This window comes from Rhinoraja longicauda, chromosome 4 (assembly GCF_053455715.1).
Source record: "Rhinoraja longicauda isolate Sanriku21f chromosome 4, sRhiLon1.1, whole genome shotgun sequence".
Taxonomy (NCBI): Eukaryota; Metazoa; Chordata; class Chondrichthyes; order Rajiformes; family Arhynchobatidae; genus Rhinoraja; species Rhinoraja longicauda.
This window is the reverse complement of record NC_135956.1, coordinates 11,793,446-11,812,113: the sequence shown is the minus strand read 5'-3', so window position 1 is coordinate 11,812,113 and position 18,668 is coordinate 11,793,446. Positions and strand designations below refer to the sequence as shown.

General features: G+C 40.1%; 1 protein-coding gene across 1 annotated transcript in view; it reads left to right on the top strand.

The window, feature by feature from the left end:
* The first annotated feature begins 2,219 nt into the window (after nt 1-2,219).
* The window catches only part of tmem67 (transmembrane protein 67), an 86,465-nt gene continuing 70,016 nt past the window's right edge, over nt 2,220-18,668 (top strand). The window contains exons 1-5 of the mRNA XM_078398411.1: nt 2,220-2,248; nt 4,679-4,694; nt 7,735-7,809; nt 9,118-9,180; nt 10,634-10,794. Of these exons, the coding sequence (XP_078254537.1) occupies nt 2,220-2,248; nt 4,679-4,694; nt 7,735-7,809; nt 9,118-9,180; nt 10,634-10,794 (344 nt within the window). The remainder of the gene's footprint in view (nt 2,249-4,678; nt 4,695-7,734; nt 7,810-9,117; nt 9,181-10,633; nt 10,795-18,668) is intronic.

The following is an 18,668-nucleotide window of genomic DNA, read 5'->3' as shown; positions in this document are numbered from 1 at the left end:
ATCAACCAGACCTAATTCTTTTATAACATTATTTAGGACTCTGGATTTTTTTGTTTTTGGTCCCCTCTCAGATGGCAACCTGTCTAAGTTACCATTCTGTATGGTATTAAAATCCCCTCCCAAAATTATCATCCCTCGTCCGTTACTGGTAAGTATATTGGCTATGTTTTTAAAGAATGTTTCATTTTCTTCATTTGGGGCATAGATGTTTAATATTGAAATACTCATATCTCCTATTGTGCCAACCACCATGATATATCTTCCCATATCACCTTTAATCACTTTCTCTACAGAAAATGGTAGGGATTTATTAATTAGTATGGCCACCCCCCTTTTCTTGCCATATGAAGCATGGAATACTTGGTTTACCCATTCCCTTTTCAGTTTTTTATGTTCATTTTCACTCAAGTGAGTTTCTTGGATTAGTGCAATGGCACATTGTAGTTTCTTCAACTGACTCAATATTTTCTTTCTCTTAATAGGGTGATTTAGACCGTGCACATTATAAGAAACAAGGTTCAACTTATTCATGACATTTTAAGATGTAGGCCATAAACTCGGTTCCTCCTATAAATCAAAACAACTGTGCAAAACGATACACAGCGAAAAAACAAACAAACAATACACATCTCCCTCTGAACTACTATACAAAAATAACATGTGACTCCCAAAAGTCCCGTCATCAGAGAGTGTGGCAATCTCTCTGGGGAAATAGCACAATGTGCACCTGCAACTTCTCAGAATTAAGTTGCTCCTTGCTCAAATTGAGATCCAGCTTTGCTCCTTCAACCAATTTTGACATTATTCAGTATAAGTGTTACTTAAATCCCATAACTAGCTCCTTTTCAATTCTTTGAACATTAAACATAAATTCAGATTGTCCGCATTATATATACTTCAGGATTGTCATTATTTTTTTACCCTTAGTTCCAGGCTGTTTTTTTTTTTTTTTTTAGTCCTTACCACTGTGAACCTCAGAGTTCACAGACCGAGGGCTTGTATGTCCGCCTCTGTGATGGGTGGCTGTCTCCTCTTTCCCTTCTGTCCTGTCCCCGTAGTCCAGCTGCCCTCCATCCTCACTCTCTGTAGTTTCTCCCACTCGTCCTCCTCCACATGGATCCCCATGTCCTTCAGCATGGGGGCAGCCTCCATCAGTGTATTGAATGTCTTCGTCTCTGTTCCCAGAAACACCTTCAGTCTTGCAGGATATGGGGACTGTGCCTTTATGTTTTTCTCCTTCAACTTTTTTATTACATCCCGCACTTGTTTCCTCTTCTTTTGTATCTCGGTAGTGTAGTCATGGTTGAAGTAAATGGTCCGTTCCTCATATGTTATTTTTTGTTTCCATGCTTGTTGTATGATGCGGTCTTTCACCTGGTGGTCAATGAAGCGGGCGATGATGGCTCGCGGGGGAGCCGCACTCTCTTTCGGTTTGGTAGTCAGCGAGCGGTGCGCTCTTTCGATGCGGATATCGACGGCCGCCGAGATTTGTAATGTTGTTCGGATGAAACTCCTCCAGCAACTCATTCCATACACCCACCACCATCTGTGTAAAGAAGTTACCCCTCAGGTTCCTATTAAATCTTTCCCTCCTCATCTTAAACCTATAAATTATGAACCGACTGGGTTCATTGATATCCTTCAAGAAAATAAAATCCACCCATCGCTACTTTGACTGGCCTCTATGTGACTCCAGACCAACCAATAAGATTGGATCTTAACTGTCTCATCAGATTCACAGCAATTAGGCATACACTGTCAGCAATGTGCACATACTAGGAATGAAAGAATTTTAAAGTGTGACGAGTTAAAAGACGATGCAGACTGATGTGTGGAATTAATAATTCCAAAGTAACACATGCTTGCAATGTACATCATCATCTGGATGCTCTGTATGATTAGAATGCATTTACAAGCCCTTTGCAGATAAATTATTGACTGCAATTCCAGTTGAAACTCTGTGTGAGTGCTCTATTGGTCCAGTTTTACCTACCCCATGTGGATTAATGATTATATTAAAGAAGTTTAAAAAAATTGAAATTCAAAGAGGCAAAGAAAACTAATTAGATAGAGAGCATAACCAGTTTAAAACTACCCTTTTGTTTTTTTCATTGTTGTGTAACATACTTTATTATAATTCCTTGTTTCAAGGCAGTTACGCAAGATGGATGGAACTGTATTAAGTGTTCCTCAGGTGCTATTATAGATAATAACGGAAGATGTCAGTGCCCATCAGGACAGATTCTAGGTATGATATGCTATGTTTATCCATGTTTTGGACATGTTCATTCATGCTGCTCTTTTAAATGAAAGCTATCTAAGAAGCTGTTTGAGTTTAGTTTATTGTCACGTGTACCAAGGTACAGTGAAAAGCTTTTGTTGTGTGCTAACCAGTCAGCGGAAAGACAATACATGATTACTATTGAGTCTTCCACAGTGTACAGCTACATGATAAAGGGAATAACGTGGATAGCGTTTAGTGCAAGATAAAGCTAATAAAGTCCGATCATAGATAGTCCAAAAGTCTCCAATGAGGTAGTTAGTAGTTCAGGACTGCTCTCTTGTTGTGGTAGGATGGTTCAGTTGCCTGATAACAGCTGGGAAGAAACTGTCCCTGAACCTGGAGGTTTGCGTTTTCATACTTCTATACCTTTTGCCCGATGGGAGAAGGGAGAAGAGGGAGTGGCCAGGCTGCGACTCGTCCTTGATTAAGCTGGTGGCCTTGCCTAGCTAGGTATAAATGGAGTCAATGGAAGGGAGGTTGATTTGTGTGATGGTCTGGGCTGTGTCCACAATTGTTAGCAAAATGCCGCAGAAATGAAGTTTGAATAATAGACGACACAAGGAACTGCATATGCTGGTTTACAAATAAAGATCTAGAGTACTGGAAAAACAAAGAGGGTCAGTCTGCATCTCTGGAGAACATGGATAGGTGACGATCCGGGTCGGGACCCTTCTTCAGACTCAGACTCTGAATGAGGGTCTCGACCTAAAATGTTGACCATCCAAGTTGTCCAGAGATGCAGACTGGAGCAGCACTTTGTATCTTTTTTATTGAATAGTTGAACTTCAACACAAGTTTCATATTCATATGATGAAAACATTCAGTAAATAGATAGGAATTTATCACTATAGGTAATATTTGCTGTTGCACATTAGGCACCACGTGCCATTGAATATGCAAAGAAGATATACTTACTTATGTTTAGTTCTACTAAACTAAGACAACTTTGAACCTTTGCAGATCTTTAGGGGAAGAATCTTTATATTCATTTTCACATCACTAATAGATAACTTTTCTCATGAGCTAAAAAATATTATTCCTTCTTAATGATAGCATTGATAACTCCCTGGTTAACTCATCCCTTCCCACCCAAACCACCCCTACCCCAGGTACCTTCCCCTGCAACCACAGAAGATGCAACGCCTGTCCCTATACATTCTCCCTCGACTCTGTCCAGGGACCCCGACAGTCCTTTCAGGTTAGGCAGAGATTCACTTGCACCTCCTCCAACCTCATCTACTGTATCCATTGTTCAAGATGTGGACTCTTATAAATTGGCGCGACCAAATGCAGATTGGGCGATCGTTTCGTGGAAAAACCTTCACTCAGCCCGCCTGAACCTACCTGATCTCCTGGTTGCCGGACACTTTAATTTTTCTTCCCATTCTTACACAGACATTTCTGTCCTAGGTCTCCTCCATTGTCAAGTGAGCCTAAACGCAAATTGGAGGAACAGCATCTCATATTTCGCTTGGGCAGCTTATAGTCCAGTGGTATGAATCTTGATTTCTCTCACTTCACGAAGTCCTGGCATTCCCTCTCTATCCCTCCCCACCCAAGTCGCACTAGCTTTTCGTTTTCACCCTATAAACAGCTAATAATGGCCTGTTTCCTTTATCATCATTGCTTTTTTGCATATCTTTTATTCATTGTTCTTTATCTCTCCACATCATCGTTTATCCACATCATCTCTTGTTTCCCTTATCCATAACCAGTCTGAAGAGAGGTCTCAACCCGAAACGTCACCATTCCTTCTCACCAGAGAAGCTGCCTGTCCCCCTGAGTTACTCCAGCTTTTTGTGTCTATAAAGGGAATATGGTTTACCGTGAGATAAAGTTGAGTAAAGTTAGATTAAAGATAATCCAAGGCTCGCCAATGAGGTAGATAGTAACAATGAGGACCCTAATTCTTGATAGGATGGTTGCCTGATAACAGCTGGGAAGAAACTGCCCTGGAATCTGGAGGTATACATTTTCACACTTCTGTACCTCTTGCTTGATGGGAGAGGGGAGAGAGGGAGGGTGAAACAACTTTAAAATGATAATTGTAGTGGTTCACTCTGGGTAAATTGATTTTCAATTGCAAAAAGTTGAAATAAATTCTAGGATTTCTAGGCTCATTATATTTGCTGCAAAATATTGATTTAAATCTTTGAGTGTTGCATTCAAGCGGTAGTGTATCAATGAACTGCGTATTCTGTATTGTGTGAATGATTTAACTATTAATTTGCATCTGACATAAAAATATTTCCATTGAGGAGTATATTGAAATGAAAATTTATTAATTTTGAGTTTTTGGTTTTGTTAAAGTGGAAAAGACATATACTGGAATACCTATGCGTGAAGCAAAATGCGTTACCTGCAATATTAGAGCCCCATCTTTTTCCATTCCAGACACTTCAGAAAACTAGTAAGTATCCATTGCCAACATTTCTTTCTTATAAATATTGGCGGTCTTTTTCAGACATATCAGAATATGCTTCGTGAGGAATGTTATAAACAGAAAATTAATTTATGTACTATTGTAAACTGACAACGGTTGATGCTAATGAATATTTAAATGAGTGCAGAAGAGTTTCCATAAGCTCTAGGAGCAGAATTAGGCCATTCGGCCCATCAAGTATTTTCTGCCATTCAATCATGGCTGATTTATCAACTCCATTCTCCTGCCTTTGCCCCTTAACCCCTGACACTCTGCCTAATCAAGAATCTGTCAATCTCCACCTTAACATGGACTTGGCCTCCACAGCCGTCCATAGTTTTCTGTTCAAGCTTAATTTTTCATTAAGATATAATAACCTAAACATTCAAATGTACCCATTAGGATGAGCTACTGAGGCATTTTTGTAATAAGAAGCATGTAACTCCTTTCCTGAGTCCTGATTCAGAAGCTTTTTAGCCAGAGCCAGGAGGTTGTAGTATTCCTATTGGTTCTGTGGCTAGGGTAGGAGCGGCAATTAGCCCTATTTTGGGGTGGAGATGAGAATTAGCGACAGGAAGCAGAAGACATGGCAGATTAATCTGTAGTGGGTCGCGGAGGGAGCGAACAGGTTGTGTTGATCTGCAGTTCACCTGCAATTTGCCTGGAGAATTGAAAAGGACACACACTACTAAATTACCTGAGAGGAGAAACAAGAAAGATACGGAAAAGCAGATTGCCACGGAAATGGAGAAACAGAGACTGGCAAATTGAGGACAGGCACAAAGTGCTGGAGTAACTCAATGGGTCAGGCAGCATCTCTGGAGAAAAATGATAGGTGACGTTTCGGGTTGGGACCTTTCTTCAGAAAAAGAAGTCTGAAGAAGGATCCCGAACCGAAACATTACCCATCCTTTTTCTCCGGAGATGCTGCCTGACCCGCTGAGTTACTCCAGCACTTTGTGCCAGTCCTCAATCTGCCAGCCTCTGCTGCTCCATTTCCAGTACACCTCATGCTCACTAGTATCCAAGTTCTTCTGCAATACTCCAAAAGAAAGGTTCATGAATAATAGATTTGGTTCAGATGAATGTAGGAATGGTGGGAAATTATTTTACAAATTTAATTTAGAGTGTACTTTTTCTTTTTTTGAGATAAATTTTTATTGGAGATAGGTACATCTTTACAGTCATACATTTTTAAATTGATAATATTGTCAATTATTATTATATTGTCTCCAATACCTTTTGCCCCCTTTTTTTTTAAAAACTAGATAGAACTAAAGAAATAGATGAAGTGAAGAAAGAAAAGAGAGAGAAGCAAAATAAAAACAAAAACAAAAACAAATTATAAAGATAAGGAAAAAGTTAGTTAAAGAAGAATGGAAAAATTTATTAAAATAACAAAAACTTCATTCGAGATATATACGTACATTTCAAAGTATAGCATTTCATCCATTCTTTAGTCCGAGTGCTAGTCAGGTTCCTGTGCTGAACCATTCTGACCCTTTAAGTAATCAATAAAAGGAGACCATATTCCAATGAATAATTCCTGTTTGTCCAACAGGGAAAATCTGATTCTTTCCACGTTTAAGGTCTCCGTCATTTCTATAATCCACATTTTGATTGTGGGGACCTGAGTGTACTTTTTCTTCCCATCAGCTGTATCAGATGTCATGAATCATTCATTGATGCTACACATTCATGTGATTGTCATTCAAACATTCTAGTAAGCAAGCATTTTTTTATTTTTAATTCATACATTTTGTGGATTAAGGAGTTAATATAACTAATGGAAGAAAATTGCTACTGTATTTTGGAGACATGGGAAACTAGATGTGAAATGTAAAGTTGGCGGAAGGGCTCCGGGTGGAAGGGGAAAAGGAGGAGGGGAAAAGAGGGGATAAAAGGGAAATTTGGGCCTTGGGAATGGGAGATGAGCAAAGAAGGGGAAAGGAGCAGGGTGACCAGGGTGGTGGGAGGTGGTGGGAGTAATGTGTATGCACCAGCGTGGGTGGGACAGGGGAAGTATTGTGGATGTAGGGGAGGAATTGCTTGAAATTTGAACATTTAATGTTCATACCATTGGGTTGTAGGCTACTCAAATAGAATATGAAGTCACATTTGAGTTGCTCTCTTTCCAGTTTGTGTGTGGCCTCTGGCAATGGAGGAGGGCAAGGACAGAATGGTTGGGAATGGGAATAGGAAAATCATTTTAAATGGTTAGTAACCAGGAGCTCTAGCAGACCTTGGCAGACAGAGCACGTGTTCAACGAAACGTTCGCCTGGTCTATGCTTGGACTCGCTGATTTAAAGGAGGCCACATCGGGAGGATTAAGGTGCTGTGGGTGAGGTTGGAAGAGGTGCACGTGAACCTTTGTCTCACCTGGAAGGGCTGCTGGGATCGCAGGATGAAAGTGTGAGAGGAGGAATAGGGGAAGATTCTACATCTCGTGTGGTTGCAGGAGTTTATTTTCCAGCAGTTCCAGCAGTTTATTTTTTGTATCTGTATATTCATGTCGTACATAATTTGAAAGCTGCATAATAAGCAAAAGGTTTTGTGCACTCACACAATTAATGGCACAGTGGTGGCACAGCGGTAGAGTTGCTGCCTTACAGCGCCAGAGACCCGGGTGCAACCTGACCTCAGGTGCTGTCTGTAAGGAATTTGTACGTTCTCCCTGTGAACACCTGGGTTTTCTCTGGGTGCACCGGTTTCCTCCCACAGTCCACAGACGTGCAGGTTTGTTGGTTAATTGGCTTCTGTAAATTGACCCTGGTGTGTAGCATAGAACTAGTGTCGGTGTGGACTTGGTGGGCCAACAGGCCTGTTTTTACACTGTATCTCTAAACTAAACCAAAATCAAATTAACAATGGCCTCGCAAAAGTTCTTAAGAATTAATATTTTATTAATGCTACTATTGCAATATATTGTTATAATGGGAATAAAAATGTCTGGAATAAAGTAATTGAAGAACAAATCTGAGGGAAAACCTACAATAATTATGTATCAGATTATTTCCTTGTTTTTAGACTGGAGGATTGTGCTTTCTTCATCGTCCTAAGGACTTGACCTCCTCGGTGATCACAGACATTGTTTATGAGCAAGTGAGTACAATGAAGCTTGATTAAAGGTGCCTAAGAATAATCTTTACAGACTCAAAGACTAACTTCTTAAAAATAATAATATAAACAAAATTTCTGTTCAATACAATTGCAGCCACTATGCTTTATCCCCCCCATGAGCTTTTTAACATAGTTTAGTTTAATGTCACCTGTACTGAGGTACAGTAAAAAGTTTTTTTTGTTGCATGCTATCCAGTAAGCGAAAAGACTTTACATTAATACAATCCCCAGTTTGCAGATACAAGGTAAAGGGAATAACGTTAAGTGCAAAGTAAAGTCAGATAAAAGATTGTCCGAGGGTCTTCAATGAGGTTGATGGCAGGTCAGGATCACTCTCTAGTTTCTGATGGGATGGTTCAGTTGCTTGCTAACAGCTGGGAAGAAACAGTCCCTGACTCTGGAGGGATGCATTTCCACACTTCCGTATCTCTTGCCTGATGGGAGAGGGGAGAAGAGGGAATGATCGGGATGAGACTAGTCCTTGATTATGTTGGTGGCCTTCCGATGGATCATGTGCCTCCTCTAATGGCTCCTTATTTTCAGCCAGCTGGACCCATTCTTATCCATTTATAGAATAAATGAATGAATGAATGAATGAATACTTTATTGTCACATGTGACTAGTTACAGTTAAATTCTTTGCTTGCAATAGTCACCACATAAAGTTTAGAAGAATGAGGGGGGACCCTAGAATTCTATCCTGGACAGAAAGGTGAGTACGGGAATGGGAAGGGGAATTAAAGTGTTTGACAACCGGGTCCAAGCAGTCCAGGCGGACTGAGCGAAGGTGTTCAGCGAAACGATCGCCCAGTCTATGTTTGGTCTCGCCGATGTAATATCTAAATCTAATCACTTTTACTCCTGTAAGAATATTCATGTTTGTTTGCTTATCATTTTTAATGTAATTGATGGTTCAGGAGAGGCTACAAAAACCTCTGCTTTAAATGAGCAGATTTCATTCATTCATATAAAGGACAATCCCAAAAACAGCATTCCTGAATAAGTGAAGTAATTGGTTTAAAAATTGTGATTTATTTCTATTTTAACTCACGAAGGATGTTGCCTGATAACCAAACTCAGTGTGAACAATTGTAGCAGTAAATAGCTACAAATCTTTAAACAATTTTGCTGTATGGATACACAATCAGTGTAAGATCTGATAAGGAACAATGTCAAAAATATGATATAACCTTGAGCATTTCTGCATTGGTGAAAACTATACAAATATATTTATTTAGGAATTGGCAATGTTCCAAGAGACTATTAAGACTATTTTCTGTCATTTTTGCAGGGTTTAAAAGTTTCATCGGCTTGGTTTGCCACTCATTTGAAAGCCTCAGCTATTGCATGCATGGTAAGTTTGCAGTAAACATTTTGAGAAGAAATTTAAATACAAAATCCTCCAAGATTGAGCACTTCTGAAGACAACTCTGTCTCAATCCACCTAGATTTGGTTGTAATGGTTGTAATGGAAATAGTTAGAGAGCAGGTTTACTTTAGTTTAGAGACACAGCGGGGAAACAGGCCCTTCGGCCACTGAGTCTGCGCCGACCAGCGATCCTCGTACACTAGCATGTCCAAAGAGGGGGAAGGGACCCGACCCGAGACATAACCTATCCATGTTCTCCAGAGATGCTGCCTGACCCACTGAGTTACTCCAACACTTTGTGCCATTTTTTAAATTTACTAATCTCATTAACTACATTATCACCCACATTGTTGATATAGGCTATCTGATAAGCAATAATGGACCCAGCACAAATCCTTGGGGCATATCACTGGTTGCAAGCCATCAAAAAAACAGAAGCTCCAGTACCTTGACTACTTCCACCAACCCAATTTTAAATCCAGTTGGCTCGCTCACTCTGGATCCATTTGATCTAACCTTCCGGACAAACCTACCATGTGGGATCTTGTCAAAGGCCCTTCTAAAGTCCAAATAGACAACATCCACTGCCCTGCTCTCATCAGTCCTCCTGATGACCTCCACAAAAAAACAGAATCAAATTTGTGAGACATGACTTCCCACGCACAAAGCCATGCTGACTATCTTTGATCAATCCTTGCCTCTGCAAATGCTGGTAGATTCTATACCTCAGTATCGCCTCCAGTAACTTTTAGGTCCCCTCTAGGAACCTCCAGCGTTCCTGAGAACACAAGTCTATCCAACCTCTCCCTGTAGCTAATACCCCCTAATCCAAGCATAATTCTGCACCCTTCCCCAAGCATCCACATCCTTTCTGTATTGTAGTGACCAGAGTTGACCCACTGAGTTCTTCCAGCACTTTATGTTGCTTAATATTCCAGCATCTGCAGTTTCCTGTATCTCAATTCATTTGAAATCTCTTTGTATTCTTGCTCCTCATACTAACAGTTTTGTTTCATTAGCAAACTTGAAAATAATACATTTGGTCATTGTGATCACCAATCTTGCTGCACCCCACGAGTCAACTCCTGCCATTCTGAGGTGGACTTGTTTATTCCAAACTCCTTGTTTGCCACCTATTAATCTAGCATTTGAAATCATTAATCTTTTATTTTAAAAGGGTAGTGTTTGAACTGGATATGCTTTAAGTAAATTCTGAAAATTTTGATATTTTGACAACTTACTTAAAGTTTAAAAATGATTGAAATAGGAAAAAAAACGCCATTTGGAATACTTGAAATGTTCTGCAATCAATAATAAGAGAACTAAATGCTATTTACTCAGTTTTATGAGGATCAATCATTATTAATATCAATTTATATTTTAATTATGCTCACTTTAATGAATAGGTTCACTGTTTCGGTTCAATTTTTCTTTGCAGAGATCTGCAAATCTCACCGCCTGTCAGGCAGTGGGGAATATGTGTGTCATGATCATGAATTCAATAGACGTGGCAACAACTCCGAATGATGCTTGTACCCTTTATGACACAATATATAGGAAGACAGTAAGCTTAGGAAATACCCATTCAATATCTTCTTGGTAAGAACTTGTTGTGTTTAAAGAATATCTGAATTTCCTTTTTGAGCAGTTATTGTTGTAATATTTTGATTAAATTGCATTTTTCTCATAGTCAGAAATTCCATTATTTTTACTATTGTTAGTACAGTTAGTAGGACAAATCTCCACAGGTATGGAGCCATGTTGCATGTTTACATCTCATATCAAATCATTTCTCTCCATCATTTATCTTTATATTATCAGTTTATGTAGGACGGAATGTTGTGCTTTACCCGTATCCCATATCTGACTTTACTCAGATCGGCACAGACACAAAGTAAAACAGCTCATAGATCAGTGGTGAGTCTATCGAACAAGTCCGTTTAATAAAGGCCTTATTGCTTGTACATCGGAAAACAGTCTGAGGAGAATGAAACTGCTTCAACAAGCCTTAATAACTATGGCATTTTCATATCCTCATGACACAATGGACATTTGTGGAGTTGAAATAAATCATTAATCAATATCTCTGTAACCTTCCATCTTTGTCTTTAACTTTAAGAATTAACTTTAACCTTACTTTCTCATTACATATAAAAACATAGAAACATACAAAATAGGTGCAGGAAGAGGCCATTTGGCCCTTCGAGCCAGCACCGCCATTCATTGTGATCATGGCTGATCATCCACAATCAGTAACCTGTGCCTGCCTTCTCCCTATATCCCTTAATTCCACTAGCCCCTAGAGCTCTATCTAACTCTCATTAAATTCATTCAGTGAATTGGCCTTCAGTGGCAATTCTGTGGCAGAGAATTCCACAAATTCACAACTCTCTGGGTGAAAAAGTTTTTCCTCATCTCAGTTTTAAATGGCCTCCCCTTTATTCTTAGACTGTGGCCCCTGGTTCTGGACTCCCCCAACATTGGGAACATTTTTCCTGAATTTAGCTTGTCCAGTCCATTTATAATTTTATACGTCTCTATAAGATCCCCTCTCATCCTTCTAAACTCCAGTGATACAAGCCCAGTCTTTCCAATCTTTTCTCATATGACAGTCCCACCATCCCAGGGATTAACCTCATGAACTTACGCTGCACTGCCTCAATAGCAAGGATGTCCTTCCTCAAATTAGGAGACCAAAACTGCACACAATATTCCAGATGCCATCTCACCAGGGCCCTATACATCTGCAGAAGGACCTCTTTACTCCTATTCTCAAATCCTCTCGTTATGAAGGCCAACTTGCCATTAGCTTTCTTCACTGCCTGCTGTACCTGCATGCTTACTTTCAGCGACTGGTGTACAAGGTTACCCAGGTCTCGTTGCACTTCCCCTTTACCTAATCTGACACCATTGAGATAATAATTTGCCTCCTTGTTTTTGTCACCAAAATGGATAACCTCACATTTATCTGCATTATACCATATCTGTCATGCATCTGCCCACTCACTCAACCTGTCCAAGTCACCCTGCAACCTCCTAACATCCTCTTCGCAGTTCACACTGCCACCCTGCTTTGTGTCATCTGCAAACTTGCTAGTGTTACTTCTAATTCCATCATCCAAATCATTAATATATATTGTAAATAGTTGTGGCCCCAGCACCGAGCCTTGCGGCACTCCACTCTCCACTGCCTGCCATTCTGAAAAGGACCCATTTATTCCTACTCTTTGCTTCCTGTCTGCCAACCGATTCTCTATCCGTCAATACCCTACCCCCAATACCATGTGTTCTAATTTTGCTCACCAATCTCCCGTGTGGGACATTATCAAAGGCTTTCTGAACGTCCAGATACACTACATCCACTGGCTCTCTCTCCTTCACCCATTTTACATGTCACATCCTCAAACATTTCCAGAAGATTGGTCAAGCAGGATTTCCCCTTCATAAATCCATGCTGACTTTGGACCAATCCTTTTATTGCTATCCAAATGCGCCGTTATTTTCTCTTTAATAATTGACTCCAACATCTTCTTCACCACCGATGTCAGGCTAACGGGTCTATAATACCCCGTTTTCTCTCTCGCTCCTTTCTTGAAAAGTGGGATAACATTAGCTACCCTCCAATCCACAGAAACTGATCCTGAATCTATAGAACATTGGAAAATTATCACCAATGTGTCCACGGTTTCTAGAGCTACCTCCTAGAATACCCTGGGATGCCGAACATCAGGCCCTGGGGATTTATCAGCCTTCAGTCCCATCAGTCTACCCGATACCAATTCTCACCTAATCTAAATTTCTTTCAGTTCCTGGTCTCCCTGGATCCTCTGTCCTCTCGTACACCTGGGAGATTGTTTGTGTCTTCCTTAGTGAAGACAGATCTAAAGTACCTGTTTAACTCTTCTGCCATTTCCTTGTTACCCATAATAATTTCACCTGTTTCTGCCTTCAAGGGACACACATTTGTCTTTACTAATCTTTTTCTCGTAAAAGAAGCTTTTACTATCCTTCTTTATATTCTTGGCCAGCTTACCCTCGTACTTCATCTTTTCAGCCCGTGTTGGCCTTTTTTGTTGCCTTCTGTTGTCCTTTGAAAGTTTCCCAATCCTCTGGCTTCCCACTACTCTTTGCTATGTTGTACATCTTTTCTTTAAGTTTTATTCCATCCCTAACTTCCCTTGTCAGCCACAGTTGCCTCTTACTCCCATTAAAATTTTTCTTCCTCTTTGGAATGAAATGATCCTGCATCTTCTGGATTATGCCCAGAAATTCCTGCCATTGCTGTTCCACCGTCATTCCTGCTAGGATCCTTTTCTAGTCGACCTTGGCCAGCTCCTCTATCATGCCTTCATAGTCCCCTTTGTTCAACTGCAACACTGACATGTCTGATTTAACCTTCTCCCTCTCAAATTGCAGATTAAAACTAATCATATTATGGTCACTACCTCCAAGCGGTTCCTTTACCTTGAGTTCCCTTCTTAGATCTGGTTCATTGGACAACACTAAATCCAGAATTGCCTTCTCTCTGGTAGACTCCAGTACAAGCTGCTCTAAGAATCTATCTCGGAGGCACTTTACAAACTCCCTTTTTTGGGGTCCAGAACCAACCTGATTTTCCCAGTCTACCTGCATATTGAAATCCCCCGTAACCACTGTGGCATTCCCTTTGTTACATGCCAGTTTTAACTCCTGCTGCAACTTACACCCTATATCCGGGCTACTGTTTGGGGGCCTGTAGATAACTCCCATTAGTGTCTTCTTACCTTTACGATTCCTCAATTCTATCCACAGTGACTCTACATCATCAGTCCCTTTGTCACCCCTCACAAGGGACTGAATTTCAACCATCTCCAACAGAGCTACCCCCATCTCCTCTGCCCACCTGCCTATCTTTCTATAGGACGTATAACCCTGAATATTCAGTTCCCAGTCCCGATCCTCCTGCAGCCACGTCTCTGTAATCCCCACAATGTCATATCTACCAATCTCTAACTGAGCTTCAAGCTCATCCACTTTACTTGTTATACTTCGTGCATTCATATATAATACTTTTAATCCATTACTCACCTCACCTTTGACATCGATTCCTATTACACTTGGTCATACTCTCCTATCCCTTCGTGAGCTTTCTGTCCCGTTAATCTGGGGTCTTTCTTAACTTTTCCTATAACATATAACATATAACATATAACAACTACAGCACGGAAACAGGCCCGTTCGGCCCTTCCAGTCCACGCCGACCACTCTCCCTGACCTAGTTTCATCTACCTGCACTCAGACCATAACCCTCTAATCCCCTCCTATCCATATACCTATCCAATTTACTCTTAAATAATAAAATCGAGCCAGCCTCCACAACTTCCACCGGAAGCCCATTCCATACAGCCACCACCCTCTGAGTAAAGAAGTTACCCCTCATGTTACCCCTAAACTTTTGTCCCTCAATTCTGAAGCTATGTCCCCTTGTTGGAATCTTCCCCACTCTCAAAGGGAAAAGCCTACCCACGTCAACTCTGTCCGTCCCTCTCAAAATTTTAAAAACCTCTATCAAGTCCCCCCTCAACCTTCTACGCTCCAAAGAATAAAGACCCAACCTGTCCTATATATTCTATATTTTCTATATTTTACTCTATACCCTATATTTTCCTATACTTAACTGTGACGTCATTTGCCATGACATCCCTCCCCTATCAAATAAAAAGGATATCCACATCATCATACTGTAAACTGAACATTCCAACACCATTTAGGATATGGCATTCATGTCATTTTCACATGTCAATACATATCATAGTCCTCATATCCCTTGGGTGGTCTTCTCTGACGTCTTGGTCTGACCACTACCTCTGTTTGTACTGGTACTAGATTCCGATCTGTAACGTCATGTTCCACCATTTCATCAGTTGCCGGCTCTGATTTGTTTTGTACCTTTTCATACCTCTAGTTTCCCTCTCCCCTTACTCTCAGTCTGAAGAAAGGGTCTCGATACGAAACATCACCTGTTTCTTTTCTCCCGCGATGCTGTCTGACCCGCTGAGTTACGCCAGCATTTTGCATCCAATCTCAATGGGGGAGAGGCTGGTTTGTATGATGTACTTTACTGTGTCCATAATTCTTAAATTTCTTGCAATTACCAAACCTAGCTGTTTTGCATCCAGATAAGATGTGGTGCATTTGTCAAAATCGGTAAGGGTTCTACTGTTATCCAATAAAAATTAATCCTACTATCGGAATTGTATTTACATAACTGAATGATTACTTAATGAAACAATACAAAAATGTGACCTCTATAATCCAAACTTCCTTCCTCTTCTAAGTACAAAACCATTTGATTCCTTTGCACATTCTCAGCTGGAGCACCAGTGACATCTTTAAGAACGTGCATGTCTACTCCTTCAGCTGCTGAACCCATCTTAAAACCTACTGCTGTTTGTCAGTTCACATCTGTAGTGATGCCCACTTATAAACTGCTTGGCAAACTTTGCTTCTAATCTGCACCAAACCTGCAGGAATCAAATGCTTGCAGGTACATTTCAATCATGGCAATCATTAATTAGCCCTAACCATGTGCACCAGAACTAGATTTTGAAACAGACGTATATTTCCTTCAGTTTTCAGTCTTTCACAAAACAGACTTCACTGTTTTTATCTTCTGCTTTATCTGTGCCTTTGTTCCAAGCATCTCCCTATCAGAACTCTCCTCACCTGTGTTTTGTATTTTGTATTCTATTTTGTCATGCTTTGTCCTACCTCTCCTCTCTTTCAACTTTCTCTTCCCCCTCAGTCAGAATGAAAGGGTCCCTACCGAAACATCACTAATCCATGTTCTCCAGAGAAGCTGCTTGTTCCCTTTTGTGTAGACCAGCATGTGCAGTTCCTTGTTTCTCCACTGTTTTTAAGTTTATTGTGAAAGGTGAACTTTCAGCTCTGAATGCCAACAACCATTCCAATTTGACACATTAACCCAAGCCTCAATTTATAAATAACTTACAGTTTACTTTAGAAACACAGCTGAACATAATATGTACTTCTTGGTCTACAAGTAATTTACTTATTCGGGTGTGTGTAAACACATTATGACAATACAGTTAGCAATAAGATAAAGTTAATCCTACTATCAGGGCGGCACGGTAGCGCAGCGGTAGAGTTGCTGCTTTACAGCGAATGCAGCGCCGGAGACTCAGGTTCGATCCTGACTACGGGTGCTGCACTGTAAGGAGTTTGTACGTTCTCCCCGTGACCTGCGTGGGTTTTCTCCGAGGTCTTCGGTTTCCTCCCACACTCCAAAGACGTACAGGTATGTAGGTTAATTGGCTGGGTAAATGTAAAAATTGTCCCTAGTGGGTGTAGGATAGTGTTAATGAACGAGGATCACTGGGCGGCACGGACTTGGAGGGCCGAAAAGGCCTGTTTCCGGCTGTATATATATGATATGATGATATGATATGAAGTGTATTTGCATAAACTGAATGATTACTTCAAGTCAAAGAGCCATGATTTTCTGTTTTTATATCATGTTGGCTTACTTTTATCTTGGCCTACTCAGAGAAGTCTGGCCTGCTGGGCAGTTCCTGCAGCCTTACTATTAACTGCACAGACTAACTAGCTTAACAAGCTGAAAACTACCACCATTAAGCCATTTCGACGATGTATCACAGCTATCCCCTTTGGTTCTACATATCCCTTCCCCATCTTCACTACTGATAAAACTAACTTGCATCTCTCTCTCCAAGTTCTGACAAAGCATCGTAGAACCAAAATGCTTCCAGTTCCTCCTTCCACAGGTGCTACCTGATTGGTCGTATTTTTCCAACATTTTCTTTTTATATTTCAGATTTCCAAACATCTGGAACTTTTTAAAAATTTTAGTCAACAATCATATCATAATAGTATTACACATTTGGTTTGAAAGAAACAAATTAGATATTAAACACTTAAATAAAGTCAATTACTAAGGAATTAAGGAAGACAGTTTATGAAAATGGCTAGTGGAACTAGATTAAAGGATATAATAAAAGATGATTAGTGATAGATATTTAAATGAATTCTTAATTATCTATTAAATAGTATACCATTTGAGAAAAAAGATCTGTGGAAATTGATCCATTTAGAGTCATAGAATCATATAGCTTGGAAACTGGCCCTTTGCCCCACCAATGGTCACCTATACACTAGTTCTATGTTATCTCAGTTTTCCATCTTACACACCAGCAACAAATTACGGAAGCCAATTAATCTACAAACCTGCGCGTGTTTGGAATGTGGGAGGAAATCGGAGCATCCGGAGAAAACCCACGTGGTCACAGGGAGAACATGCAAACTCCATACAGACAGCACCTGTAGTCAGGTGCTGTAAGGCAGTAACTCTACCACTGTGTCACTAACCCAGTCACAGTAGAGAAGATAAAAACATTTGGGGGAGGGGACAGGGACAAAATGGAGGAAGGAATTTAAAACAAAGACTATTATGAGGAAAAATATTAAGCAAAGCTAATGACACCAGAGGTTGACATGTCCAAGGGATCTAAAGGGCTGCATTCCAGGGTTCCAAATGCTGCAGAGAAAGTGTTTAGATTGATTGTGATTATCCAAGATTCCACAGATTATGGAAAGGTCTCAACCATCGGCAAGCCTAAAATGTAACAGCACTGATCAAGAAAGAAGAAAGGGAGGATTTCCACCACATCTTTCATTGAAGGTGGTGGAAATCATTATTAAGGAAGATGTATACTAATTTAAAAGACACTGTATATGGCCTTGGTAGATAGGCATAAGAAGAAGAAAAGCAGAAATATATAAGAGTGTGAGATGGCTTGATGTAGAATGTGCTAAGAAGGTATTTTCTCTATTGAGGAAGTACAGAATCAGGCTAAGGGGTTGCCTATTTAAGACTTAAATGAGGTTGTATTTCTCTCAAGGAATCATAAATAGTTAAACTTTCTACCTCACATTGTTGGAAGCTGGATCAATAAGAATATCCAAGCTTGAAAATTATTTAAACTTACGGGGAATGGGGGCAGGTTAATGGGGCCAGATAGCAAAGTGAAAAGCCATGAAATTCTGCTGCTGGTTTGTTCCTTTCCTTTCTTTCCTAAAGAGCCTACAGTTGACTTTAAGATTGTGATACTTTTTGGACTCACTCTCGGAATTCCTTTCAAAATCCTAAACATCTCACTAAAATCACTCCATAGTCTGTTTTATTCAGGAAATATAAGGCGTTTATATAAGCTTTCTTTATTGCCTAATCCATGAAGATCTATTTCATTCTGACGAATTAGTGCTACCGGCCCGCCAAGGCCAATATTTCCCTTAAGAGATATAATTCCAAAACAATGCATTGCCTCACAGTGGTCTAACCAGTCCTTTGCATAGTTCGAACAAAGCTTATTCCTTTTTGTTATCTAGCTTTTTGGTTATAAAGATTAATATTCTATTCATCTGTTTGATCTTTTTATTCATCTTGATCTGCATTT